The sequence below is a fragment of the Orycteropus afer genome, unplaced genomic scaffold (genome assembly GCF_000298275.1).
Source record: "Orycteropus afer afer isolate SDZICR_OR568_19922 unplaced genomic scaffold, OryAfe1.0 scaffold00130, whole genome shotgun sequence".
Classification (NCBI taxonomy): Eukaryota; Metazoa; Chordata; class Mammalia; order Tubulidentata; family Orycteropodidae; genus Orycteropus; species Orycteropus afer.
The window spans coordinates 1427625-1440864 of NW_006921717.1; the positions used below are offsets into that span (position 1 = coordinate 1427625).

Here is a 13240-nt window from a genome sequence, read left to right on the forward strand (position 1 = left end):
GAGGCCTTAACCCGGGATGTCGTCCAGCTGCGGGCGTCCTCTGCCGGGTCCCCTGGAAGCTGCTGGTTCACCCTCTGGTTCAAACAGCCAATGAGCAAGCAAGCCTGTTGCACACAGGCTGTTGAGAGCCATGTCCACACACGGATGAATGTCGTTCCTCTGCTGTTTATGTGTCTGGCCACATAGGTCCATTTAACTGCGTAGAACCTCTGCCATGCCCTCCCCTGATGGAACGTGCATTAGGAACTCCACGGAGGCCAGGGCTGGACTGGCCGGCACCCTCCACGCCCCTGCCCAGCCTGGCATGGAGCAGGTCCCGGTCCCGCTTCCGTGGCCTTTCTCACTTCCTGTGCACTCGGCCTCAGGCTTGGCGTCCAGGGCCTCGGGAGGGCTCAGCCCCAGGGGCCCAGAGACATCCTCCTATCCTCCTATCCTCCTACCCAGTGAGGGGTGCTCTGCTGGGGGTGGGGGCACCCTGGGGCTGTCCTTTGTGGGTGGCCTGCTCTGCAGTGTCCCTCCACGGTCACTTGGAAGCAGCAGCCTGTACGTGGTGCGCAGTCTTGGGTAAAGACACGCGTGACAGCGTGTGTGTACAACACCCCCTTGGATAAACTTCCATTTTTTTTCACTCTGCCGTTTGATTTAAATTGTTTTTTGTGCATACATTTCTGCTACTACAGAGATTGTACTATACAAAACAATAAAAGAATTGAAAGCCCAACTTGGCTCTGTCCTGAATCTCAGCAGGAAGCGGTTCCGGGGGAGTCCCCTCTGGGTCTGAACGAGCAGCGTCGTCTGCTCTCCAGGACCGGCTGGCATGCCTGGGCTGCTCCTCAAAGTGGGGGTTTCCGGGCTGCCACACTGCTGGCTGCCCTTGGCACTCCCCAGCCCACTCCCTAGGGCCCCTTTGCGGGTCTCTCCTTGGGCACTTTGACCAAGTCACAATGTGGTCCACCCAGCACGCCGTACTATGGTAGCTCAACGTGTTAACCTGCATTTCCCCCAAGTACAGGGATTTCTGGAAGAGGCAGAAGGAATTGGGCACAGTGGCTGGGGCTAGGGCAGGTGGGAGACTTGTCCCAGTGCACCCTTACAGACATTTAAAATTGTCATCAGGTGAATGCATTCCAAATGAAAAATAAAAATGCTGTATTTCTGCTTAAAATCACCTATAGCATCTCAGAATAGATATCCCACTCCTTCCCATTGGGTTCCCGCCTCCCCCCCATCCTCAGCCTGGGCACACCTACCTGTGCTTTCCGCTCAATGCCTCGGGCTAGGCCTCCCTTGGGGCTCCCTCGGGGCCTCCCAGCCGTCCCACTCAGAACAGGCCATTACTCCTCTTGTTGTTAGATGCCGTCGAGTTGGCTCCGACTCACAGCGGCCCCATGCACAGCAGAACGAAACACTGCCCGGTCCTGTGCCAGCCTCACGATCCTTGTTACACCTGAGCCCATCGTGCAGCCACTGTGTCAGTCCATCTTGTTGAGGGTCTTCCTCTTTTTTGTTGACCCTTCACTTTACCGAGCATGAATGATATCCTTCTCCAGGGAATGGTTTTTTCCAACAACATGGTTAAAGTAGGTGAGATTAAGTCTGGCCATTCTCGCTTCCAAGGAGCATTCCGAATGCACTTCCTGCAGGACAGATTTATTAGTCCTTTTAGCAGATCATGGTACTCTTAGGATTCTTCTCCAGCACCACAACTCAAAAGCATCAACTCCTCTTCAGTCTTCCTTTTTCACTGTCCAGCTCTCACATGCATAAGAGGCAACTGAAAATACCATGGCTTGGGTTAGGCTCATTTTAGTCTTCAAGGAGACATCTTTGTTCTTCGTCACTTGAAAGAGGTCTTTTGCAGTAGATTTGCCCAATGCAATACATCATCTGCTGTCTTGACTGCTGTTTCCATTGGTGTTGATTGTGGAACCAAGTAGTTATGAAGTCCTTGACAACTTCAATCTTTTTTTCCATCCACCATGAAGCTGTTTATTGGACCAGTTGTGAGGATTTTTGTTTTCTTTATATTGGGGTGTAATCCATACTGCAGACTGTAGTCTTTAATCTTCATCAGTAAATGCTTCAAGTCATCCTCACTTTCAGCAAGCAAAGTGTCGTCTGTGTATCACAGGTTGTTAATGAGTCTCCCTTCAATCCTGATGCCACGTTCTTCTTCATGTAATCCAGCTTCTTGGATTATTTGCTCAGTGTACAGGTTGAATAAGTATGGTGAAAGGATATAACCGTGATGCACTCCCTTCTTGATTTTGAACCATGCCATCAGTATTCCCTTGTTCTGTCCAAACAACAGCCTGGTCTATGGACAGGCTCCTCATGAGCACAATTAAGTGTTCTGGAATTCCCATTCTTCCCAGTGTTATCCATAATTTGTTTTGATCCACACAACTGAATGCTTTTGCATAGTCAGTAAAACATAAGTAAACATCTTTCTGGTATTCTTTGCTTTTAGCTAAGATCCATCTGACATCAGCAATGATATCCCTTATTCCACGTCCTCTTCTGAATCCAGCTTGCACTTCTGGGAGCTCTCTATGTACTACTGCAACCATTTCTGAATTATCTTCAATAAGATTTTACTTGTATGTGATATTAATGATATTGTTCGATAATTTTCACATTCTGTGGGATCATCTTTCTTTGGAATGGGTACAAATACGGATCTCTTCCAGTCAGTTGGCCAGGTAGCAGTCTTCCAAATCTTGGCATAGCCAAGTGAGTGTTTCCAGCACAGCAGTCGTTTGTTGAAACATCTCAACGGGTTTTCCATCAATTCCTGGAGCCTTGTTCTTCATCAATTCCTTCAGTGCAGCTTTGATTTCTTCCTTCAGTACCATTGCTTCTTGATCATATGCCACTTCTGAAATGGATGAAAATCTACCAGTTATTTTTGGTACAGTGACTGTATTCCTTCCATCTTCTTTTGATGCTTCCTGCATCATTCAATATTTTGCCCATAGAATCTTTCACTATTGCAGCTCGAGGCTTAAATTTTTTCTTTAGTTCTTTCAGCTTGAGAAATGCCAAGTGTATTCTTCCCTTTTGGTTTTCTAACTCCAGCTCTTTGCACATTTCATTATAATAATGGGCTTTGTCTGCTCGAGCTGCTCTTTGAAATCCGTTATTCCCACATCCCTGGTTTTCTTCAAGATCTGACCATGTGCTTGGTTTCTGGGGTAGATATAAACAGGGCGCAGAGGGCCCTGGCCACTCACGGCCCCTGTGGGTGCCCGCCTCCTGCGGTGAGGCTGGGTGTGTGGGCCTTTGCCCTCCTCCCGAGGCCCTCTAGGGCCCTGCTGACACTGCTCCAGCCTCTGCCCCATCCCAGGGCCAATCCTGGCCCAGCCCTTGCCCCCTGAGCCCACCCCAGGGCACCAGTGCTGCCAGTTGTCCAGGTAGCAGAGCCAGGCAGGGTCGACCAGTTGTCTCCCTGGGATCACAAACTTGATTCTCCCCATGTCCCCACCCCACAGCTCCTAGCACACACCCTCCTCCACGCCCAAGTCTCCTCCTCGGGGCTCTGTCCAGGTCAGAATCCATCCCTCTTCCATCCATAGTCAGCCTCAGTCCCAGTCGTGGGGTCAAGTGTGCAGAGCCCACGCCTCCTGTCCTAAAGGGACCGTTCAGGCATCTGCAGGTGGCCCGGAGCCAGGCCTCTGCCAGGCATGTGGAACTGCTCCCTTAGGGCTCTGGGCGGTCAAGGGCCAGGCTCCTCCCAGCAGCTGGCCAGATGAGGCTGACGGCGCCAGCAGGGTGCGGGGCCCTCTGTCCTGGGTCTCCAGCCGGAAGAACGTTTGCAGCTCACTGGCCAGAGAAGGCGAGGCCTCTGCCCCCCAGTCCTAGTAGGGCACCCCAGCCCCACACCTCGGCTGGGCTGACACCCACACTCTGCTCTTCCACTGCCTCTCAGGCCCTGGGTGACTCCACAATGGGACTTGGAGTCAGGGTGCCCGAGCCCCCCGAGCCCCTGGGGACCAGGGCCAGCACCAGGGCCCGAGACACTGGCCAGACCCAGGACATCTTGAGTATCCCAAGAAGATCCCTGCAGCCTGTTTGCACGCCTCCACGGATGGGCGGCTCACTGCCCACCCCCACCCGGCCCACCTGGGAAGACGAGTGTTCATCTTCAGCTGGAGTCGGCTGGCAACGGCCCACCTCATCCTAGTTCCGCCTGCCTGGGCCCTGTTAGCTTGGGTGGTTTTCTGATGTGCCCCTGGGGCCGCCGCACCTCTCTAACCCAGGTTCTGGTCCAGTGCCTCCCACACCCACAGCCTCACTCCGTGCCTGGAAGGCAAGCAGAGGCCACTGTGGCGTCCAGATCAAAGACCCAGCGAGGCCTGGAGAGGGGCCGGCCCAGAACCCAGAGCCCACGCAGGGCCCTGGTTCTGCCAGCTACCTAGACCCAGTGCTCCTCCAGCTACCAGGGACCAGAAAGGACCAAAACGCAGTTCTCAGGCCTCCCCTCTCTTTATTCCTCTGCCACTGCTTCGGGGTGAGGGCCGGGTGGGGGGGCTATGTGCTCTCCACGGCGAAGGTGAAGGGGGTCAGCTTGTAGCCAGTTCCTGAGTAGAACTTGTTCTGGAACTCCACCCTGGGGGTGCGAAAGGAGCGGAGGTGAGGGGGACGCCTCCAGCCGTCCTCGCGCCCCCGCTGCCCACCTTCCCCGGGCGCTCACCAGTGCAGCCGCAGGGCATGCAGGAAGGCCGAGAGGCCCTCCATCACCAGCAGGATGGCCACAGTCAACACGGCAAAGGCCGCGAAGATGGGCACCAACACAGCTGCCGCCACGCCCACCTTGCTGTCCAGGCCCAGGCCCAGGCCCATGCGCATAACCATGGCCCACAGCACCTCCGACAGCTCTGTGGGAGAAGAGCCTTGGGCACCAGGGGCCCCTCGCTGCTGCCCAAGCCCGGCTTGCTGTGGGCACCTCCCGCATCTGCCCTGGACGGAGGGGGCCCACCCCCGCCGGTCACTCACGGGCATGGGCCAGGCTCAGGGCCCAGAGGCGCAGGTAAGAGGCCGTGTTGGAGATGCAGCCCAGGCAGAATTCGATGGTGTGGATGGCCTGGTGCATAAACACCTCGGAGAAGACAAACTGTAGCAGCAGGTGGGCAGCGGTGAGGGCCAGCGGGGCCTGCAAGCCGCCCCCCACCCCCTCAGGAAGGCACTGCACGCACCTCCGCCTGCTCCTCATCCCCTGGGGGCCCTGCCTTCTCCTCGTCGGAGCCCCAGCCGTTCACAGACATGTCGCTGTCCTGCGAGTCCAGAAGCCCAGTTTTGCTCTCGTCCTTGGGGCGGGGGGAGGAAGCAACCTTAGCAGGCCCCAAGGTCAGGAGGGCACCCACCCAGTGCCAAGCACCTCCCAGAGCGGCTTCAGGGCAGCCTGGAGACCGGGGCTCAGAGTGGCAGCACCTCCAGCTGCCTGGGTCCCTACCAGCTGGGGGCCAGAAGGCTGTCGCAGCAGGTGGTGGTGGCGGCGGCGGTGCTGCCAGCACAGATACAAGGGTGTGCCCAGCAGCAGGACGGGCACCATGGCCAAGGCCAGGACCACCAGCGTGGACTGGACCACTTCCTGCAGGTGATGGGGGGGGGGTGAGCCAGAGGCCTCACAACTGGGAACATGGAGCCCACCTCCCCCGGTACCCTCATGGGCTCCTGAGCTGCACTCCTGCCTCCCAAGCCCCCCACTAAGCAAGACCATGGCTCCCTAAGGAATCCTGCACGCAGGGAGGGGTCCTCAGGCTTCTAGAACCTTCTGTGTCACCTCCACCTGGAGCTGTGCACTGTCGCCCCTTAGCTCCCTGTCTGCGTGAGGGCAGCTTGTAGCCTCAGGCCTGCATCTCATTTCTCAGATGGAGAGACTGAAGCTCCGAGTGGCCCACTGAGCATGAGGCCTGGGGAGGCTGGCGTGAGGTGGCTCCTCTGCCCTGGCCCACCTGCCCAGAGTAGAGGGGCCGGTTGGTGGGACTTCGAGAGAAGAGGAACATGTTGATGAAGTGGATGAGGATGCTGGGGGCCAAGGCGGCGCCATCAGTGAAGACACACAGCCACTTGTAGAGGACCATGAAGACCAGGTAGCCGAAGAGGCCCAGCAGGAAGGTCAGCTGGGGCAGGGCCTCCAGCAGCAGCCGGTGATACTGGCCAAAGTGCCTGGCGGGAGGACGGGAGCAGGTCACCTGGGCCCACACCGCCCGGCCAGGCCGCCCACGCCCGCCACAGCCCTGGCCCTCACACGTGGTTGAAGATGCTGAGGACCACCCCGAAGGTCATGTGGATGACCCCCAGGACTACGGACATCTTCATCTTGAAGGAGTTGAGGAAGCTCAGGTGGTTGATGGCCAGGCTCCAGATCTGGGAGACGGGAGGTGGGTGTTACTCCCAGACCCATCCTGCTGGCCTCAGAGGGCCCCCAGTCCCAGGCAAGGTCACTCATCACCCTGTTTGTGCCGTGAAGCCCTTGGCACAATCTGTGAGCACCCAGTGAGAGGCACTGGAAGGGAACAGGTAGAACACACCCCTGGGGCCAAACTCCAGCCCTGCTACGTCACTGGACGGCTTCAACCTCGTTCCCTCATCTGTTAAGACGGGATAACAGTGGTCACCGATGGGGATGTTGTGAGGATTAAATGTAAAGTAATCCACATACGGGACCTAGAACAGGACCTGACCCACAGGGCGTGTCACTGTGTCTCTGTGCCCACCTACTTAGTTGAGTGACTGCTCCTCCCAGTAGCCTGGGGTCTAGGAAGGTGGGACTGAGTTTGTCCAGGCCCCCCCATGTCTCCAGGGCCTATAGTAGGGTCCTGCGTACAGCAGGCGGTCAGTGGAGAGCTGAAGGTGGGAGGGAAGGGCTGGGGCGGGGCATCAGGAGTCCTCGGCCTTCCTACCCTCCTGGTGCCACCACTCACAGGGTCAATCCCAAAGGGGTAGGGTCCCAGGAAGACGCCAGAGACGTTGGGGTTCAGGGTGAGCATCTCGTGCTGGGCCAAGAATGCGTCGCTGCAGCAACAGTGGGAGGTGAGCCTGGTGGCCAGGTGCTGGGAGAAGCTTGGGGGTGGGGCGCGAAGAGCTCAAGACCGGAGGGAAGGCGATGCTGGAGGCGGAATTCAAGGCGGCGGGGCGGGGCCGCGGGAATGCGGAGGCGGAGCTGGGGCGGGGCCGCGGGCGTACTGGGCGGGGCCCGGCCTCACCTCCAGCCCGACTGGTTGGCCATGGTGGCCACGCTCCAGCCCGAATGGAAGATAGCGGTGGCGCGGCTGAAGCACTCATTGTAGATGAAGCCGGTGTAGACGGAGAACAGGCCCATGAGAAGCAGCAGATAGCGCCCCCCGAAGAAGGTCTGCCAGATCTGGGGGTTGGTGCCGTGAGAGACTGTCCAGCCCCACCACGCCACCCTGCGGGCCCCGACCCGGCCCTCGCTCACCTCGTTCTGCGCGGCCTTGACAGCCGGCCGGTCCTCAGCCAGCACCATGGTGAGCCCGAACAAGAACATGAGCAGCCCGTGGCCCACGTCGCCAAACATCACAGCGAAGAGGAAGGGGAAAGTGATGATAGTATAGGGTGCTGGGAACAGATGGGGGAGCACTCAGCCAGGGTCCCCACAGCAGCAGCCTTCCCGGGCCTCGGGGTGGGGGGTTCCCCCGGAACAAAGGTGGTGTTTGCAAGGTGAGGCCACCAGTCTGCCAGAGCACCACTTACTAGCTGTGTGACCTTGGGCTGGTTACTTAACCTCTCTGAGCCTCCCTTTCCCATCTGTAAAAGGAGCCCAGTGGTGCAGTGGTTAAGTGCTTGGCTGCCAACCAAAAGGTCAGCAGCTTGAAGCAAACCCACTGGCCACTCCGCAAGTGAAAGATGTCCTGTTTGGAAACACCATGGGGCAGTTCTCAGTCACACAGGGTTACTATGAGTCAGAACCAACTCCATAGCAACAGGCTTGGTTTTGGGTGTAAAATGGAGGTAACTACAGAGAACAGCATGTGTAATAGTATTTAGCTCTTCGTGGTGGTAGCTGTCACGAAGCCGGCCCCCTGTCCATGGGGAGCCCCTACACAACTAACTCCACTGCTGCCAGTCCCTCCCCTGTGTTCAGCGGGGACCCAGTCATTGTGATCCACAGGTTTTCCTAAGTACATTCCCAGGCCTTCCGTCCCAGTCACAGGCTGGAGAGTCCACTGAACCTGTCTGAGGTCCGAGCCACATACAGGCCTCCACGGGTAGGTGGGTGGTGGCCGCGGGTGAGGTGGCTGGGCCAGGAATCGAGCCCAGATGTCCCCGGAGGAAGGGGAGCCTCCCACCAGTGACCCGCCACCACCTGACCATCCCTTCCTAGGGGCGTCAGTGGGTGTGTCCGGCAGCACCTGGAAGAACGCCATCCCAATCATTGTCATCTACAAGGACTTGAGGCAGTGGCTCGTGAAAAGTGACACCCCGAGAACCCAAAGGTGGTCCTGGCTGGTGTGTGGCAAAGTTCCGGAAGGCTGACTTGACCACTGACCCTCTGCAGCCAGCTTCCCTGTTCCCAGTGGGAACAGTACTCGTGGGGTGTTACCGTACTGAGGAGCCCTGGTGCGATGGCTAACTAAGCACTTGACTGAAAGATCAGTAGTTCAAAGCCCACAGTGGCCCTGCAGAGGTCAAGACCTGCGCATCTGCTCCTAAAGGTGTCAGCCCAGGAAACTACCGCACAGCTTTACTCTGTCAATTGGGGTCGCTATGAGTCGTATAACTCAGTGACACAGGACAGCAGCAGCAGCTGGTTATCATCAACTGTGGCTCTCTGGGTGATCAAGTTGGCTCTCGCTGGACGGACGTCCCTCAACGCAGAGGATTATTGGACAAGAGAAACGGGACTGGAGCCTACACAAGCTCCAGGAGCCCCACCCTGCATAATCAGCAGGTCTCAGAGGACCACATGCAACCCTGCCTTCCTGTCCTGTCTGCACCACGTTGGGGCCAAGCACCCTGCTTCTTGCCCGCTGGTCTCCCTGACCTGTGACTAACTCCCCTCTGGTTTCATACCTCAACCCCAGCTCAGGAGGGAAGCACCCACTGCGTCCCTCCCCCTGCGGCTGCTAGGCCACTTCTAGGACCCGCCCAGCACCTGGGAGGATCACTCCAGGGGACATGCCAGGAACCACGCCCCTCCCCAACAGCTGCTGAAGGCAGGTCTGAAAGGATCAGGCTGGAGACTGCCCAGTGCTCAGCCCTTCCCCTCTCTGCCTAGACCAGTCGCCCCTCCTCCTGGGAGCACAGGTAACACCACCTGCACCAAAATCCCCATCTCATCTCTGCTTCTAGGGGAAACCCAACCTAACACAGCTCCCAACTCAGCCTGTAAAGCCATGTGGCCAATGAAGTCCCACAGGAGGCTGGGGAGGGGAGCTGCAGGCTAGTGGGGGGCGGGTGCTGCTGGCTGGTGGGGGGCGGGTGCTGCTGGCTGGTGGGGGCCTGCGGGTCTGTCACCTCGCACCCCCAGGAGGTTGGCTCAGTGAAACCTGTGAGAGGAGGAACATGAAAGGACTGCCTTGTTTTCTGGGTCTTGCAAGATATCAGCCCAACAGGGCAGCCTGTCCACCCTCCTCTCTCTCCATTAGTGAAAAATATTTGCGTTTCCCTTCCAGTTTCTGCCTCACACAGGTCCCGGCTTTCACAGGGCTCACAACCTGATTATTCCCATCTTACAGATAAGGAAACAGAGTCGGAGAAGCTGAGAAACTTCTCGGTGTGAGTCGGCCTTCAGATGTGGGCCGAGCCTACTGCAGACCTCTGTCCTTGGTACCAGCCGGTGCTGGCTCCCTGCTGAGGGTATTTAGGGAGGCTTGGCTGGGGATGGCCATCACGCTCCACACCGGACGGACTCAACTGTCCCGCAGCCCCACAGGAACGTGATGGGGAGCGTGCGTCTCATCCAAGGGCGGGGGGCAGGCCCAGTGTGGGGACTCACGGCCCTGGCGCTCGCTCACCGGGGTTGACCTCCATGTAGCGGCCCACGCCATAGGCGTCCACGATGCCCTGGAAGCTGGCAGTGAAGCGGTTGGTGCGGATGAGTGTTGGGGGCATGTCCCGGCAGGGGATGCAGTGAACCACGGCGCTCACGTCCACCTCACTCTGGGGCGGCGGCCGGCGGGTGGGCGAGCAGACAGACACACAGACATAGTGGGGTCAGTCTCTATGGCTGGAGACCCTCAGGCCTCCCCAGCCCCAGCAGCCCCGGCTGGTGCAGAGCATCATGGGCAGGTCCTGGAGGACCCCAGGCCTTGGGCCCCCATCCATGAAATGGGGTGGGGGAGGTTGGGGAAGGGTCAAAAGGCCTGGAAACTGTTGGGAAGTTAAAAGTGTACTGCAGCTCAGCCACAAAGCCAGGAGGGGGCGCCCCATCCTCACAGGGGAGCACCCAGTACCTGCCACATGCCCCCCCCCAAGCGCGCGCTTCCCGCGCGCGCGCGCACACACACACACACACAGCAATCAGGAGCGTCACACCCATTTCACAGGTGAAGAGCTGCTCTCACAGGTCAAGGTCATGACATCTGGGGAAGCCTAGATTTTAAACTCAGTGTCTACTTTTTCAACAGCCCCATGCAGTCTCCAGTGTGTGACTGACCCATCCCAGGGGCTCTGGGAAGTCACGGGAGGCAGAGCTCACTAGGTGGGACAATCAGGGCTGACTCCCTGGAGGAGGTGGCATGGAGGACCCCTTCCCACAGAGACAAAGGTGTGGGAGAGGGGGCCCTGAAGGTGTGCTTGAGGTGGTGACAGGGAGCAGGGGAGGTGGGGGCAGGCGGCAGGCAAGCGTCCCGGCCTCACCGAGCTGTCCTGTAGTGCCCGCTGCAGGGCGGGCAGGTCGCGCGTGGGGCACCAGACCTCCGCGATGAGGCACTTGTGGGTGGCACTCACGCTGCACTGGTTCAGGGCCAGGTACACGGCCTTCATCTTGCGAATCTGCACCTGCCACGGTGGCAGCAGCCGCTGCACCCGGCCCAACACCTGGTCCAGGAACCGCTCCGTCTCCTCCAGGACCTGGGCCAGAGCGGGCCGTCAGGACAGGTCGGGGCTGCGGGGCGGGCGGGGAGTCCAGCCCAGCTGGGGGCCCACCTCCCGCAGCTCCTGCGTCTGCTGCTGCAGCTGTTGCAAGACCCCGCGGCGGGCCGCCGCCTCCTCCTCGAACGGGAAGACGTGGCAGTGGAAGCTGTAGGGGACAGGGGCCGTGAGCAGGGCCGAGGGGCAGCCTGGGAGGGTGGCAGGCAGGCAGGGGCCTGGGCACAGGGCACCGTCGGGCGGCCAGGGCCAGGCCGGACGGGGGCCCCGGATGCCCAGCCGGGGAGCAGCGGCCCCGGACCAGGGGCAGCGAGCAGCTCACCAGTCCGTGATCTTGCGAACCTTCTGCCCAATCTGCTCCCCCCAGTAGGAGATCAGGAAGGTCATCCAGGTGGCAGGCTCGCCCTGTGGGAGCCGGCCTCAGTTTACCCTGGAGCCCGGGCAGCCCAGCCCTTCCTCTTAGCCTCGCCCCCGACCACTCACTCCAGCCCAAGCCCCCTCCCTACTCACCCTGGCCGGGAGCCCACCCGCACCCCCACCTGCTCACCCCAACCAGCCCCCCAGCCCTGACTCACCGTCACGGGGTCCTCCAACGGCCGCTCGGTCTCCAGGAAGCTGGCGATGAAGAAACCGCGGCAGGCCCTCCAGAGCAGACGCTCCAAGGCGGGGGCCTTGTGCGGCTCCACGGCCCCGGCCACGAAGCTGCAGAGGGCAGAGGGGCTGGGCGGGGCCGCTCCGGCACCCCTGAGCCCCTGGGCCCACACTGGTCCTCCGCCAGGTTCTGGCCAGGGCGATGACCAGCACGCAGGCCCCACCCCAAGACAAGGCACGACCCCCCCACTCCCCAGGCAGGGCCAGAGAAGAGAAAGCCCCATGGGTCAGGGGAGGGACGCAGGCAGACCAGGCCGAGGAGGGACTGGGGGGCCGCTGAGAACCGGGATGCAGGAGGCCCAGACAAGGAGCTAGGACCAGGAGCCCGGCCACCGTCACTCACTTGACCCTCAGGTGCTGGTGCGGCCCCTCGGAGGGCTGCAGCAGGAAGGTCCTCTCTGACAGCCCATCCAGGTTGGTGCCTTCGGCCTAGAGATGTAGAGACAGCGTGAGCCGCACGGAGGGGGCCTGCCCCTGCACCCCACCCGGGCACACGCTGACCTGGGGGCCGTGGCCCTGGCCCAGCACGGCAGCATGGAGCTGCAGCTGGTGCAGCTGGGCCCGCAGGGCCCGCTGGTTGCCCCGGACGTCGCGCATCTCCTGAGCCAGCCGCTCCGTCTCCTCCTGGATGCGCAGCAGGTCACGGGGTGGGGGCGCAGGCAGCCGCCCCTCGGGCGCAGGCAGCGTCAGGCCGGCCCGCCGTACCTCCTCCTGCAGGAATGCTGGGCACAGGAGGACAGCGTCAAGGGGCCACTCGGGGCCGGCGAGCACCTGGGGGACCTCAGACAACAGCCCCGGCCCCCACCAGCCACCTAACACTCCAAGTTGGAGATCCTCAAAGACGCTCAGGCCCAACTTCCATCCCAGAAGACACCCCCTCTCTGGGCTCAAAGGGGCCGGCGAGCACCTGGCAGCCCCGGCACACACCAGCCGGCCCCCACCAGCCACCTAACACTCCAAGTCGGAGATCCTCAAAGACGCTCAGGCCCAACTTCCATCCCAGAAGACACCCCCTCTCTGGGCTCAAAGGGGGGCTGCACTCCCGCCCCAGCCCCCTGACCAAGGCCCACGGTGGTCTCTGTCTCGTGAGCAGACAGCCTGACACTGCAGGGCCTGGTGGGGCAGGTTCACGTAACATATAACATAATAAACCAAGCTGCTTGTTCTGGGTGCTGTTAAAGTCCGTTCTGCTTCGTGACCACCCGTGTGACAGAGAACTGCCCCGTAGGGTCTCCTAGGCTGTGATCTTTCTGGGAGCAGACTGCAGGTCTTCCTCCAGTGGAGCCCGGGATGGTTTGAACCCCTAACTGTTCAGTTAGCAACCGAGCCTCACCCACTAACCACCCCCCACCCCACCCCACTGCCACTGAGTCAGTTCCCACTCACAGCGGACCTGCAGGCTTGAGGAGAGCTACCCCACAGCGCTTCCAAGGCTGCCATGTTTATGGAAGCAGACCGCCCCATCTTCCTCCCACGGGCGGCTGGTGGGTTCACACTGCCGACCTTTTGGTTAGCAGCTGAGTGCCTTAAGTAC

At 60.0% G+C, this 13240-nt stretch overlaps 1 protein-coding gene across 1 annotated transcript in view; it reads right to left on the bottom strand.

Annotated features, from left to right (window-relative positions):
- Window positions 1-4530: 4530 nt before the first annotated feature.
- TCIRG1 (T cell immune regulator 1, ATPase H+ transporting V0 subunit a3) overlaps window positions 4531-13240 on the bottom strand; it is a 9821-nt gene continuing 1111 nt past the window's right edge. Inside the window, exons 3-19 of the mRNA XM_007944930.1 lie at window positions 12208-12428; window positions 12050-12135; window positions 11631-11757; window positions 11378-11460; window positions 11113-11206; window positions 10825-11037; window positions 9981-10125; window positions 7442-7581; window positions 7209-7366; window positions 6927-7017; window positions 6251-6369; window positions 5955-6168; window positions 5453-5590; window positions 5196-5306; window positions 4996-5113; window positions 4694-4877; window positions 4531-4609 (exon numbers count right to left, since the gene is read on the bottom strand). Of these exons, the coding sequence (XP_007943121.1) occupies window positions 4531-4609; window positions 4694-4877; window positions 4996-5113; window positions 5196-5306; window positions 5453-5590; window positions 5955-6168; window positions 6251-6369; window positions 6927-7017; window positions 7209-7366; window positions 7442-7581; window positions 9981-10125; window positions 10825-11037; window positions 11113-11206; window positions 11378-11460; window positions 11631-11757; window positions 12050-12135; window positions 12208-12428 (2321 nt within the window). The remainder of the gene's footprint in view (window positions 4610-4693; window positions 4878-4995; window positions 5114-5195; window positions 5307-5452; window positions 5591-5954; window positions 6169-6250; window positions 6370-6926; window positions 7018-7208; window positions 7367-7441; window positions 7582-9980; window positions 10126-10824; window positions 11038-11112; window positions 11207-11377; window positions 11461-11630; window positions 11758-12049; window positions 12136-12207; window positions 12429-13240) is intronic.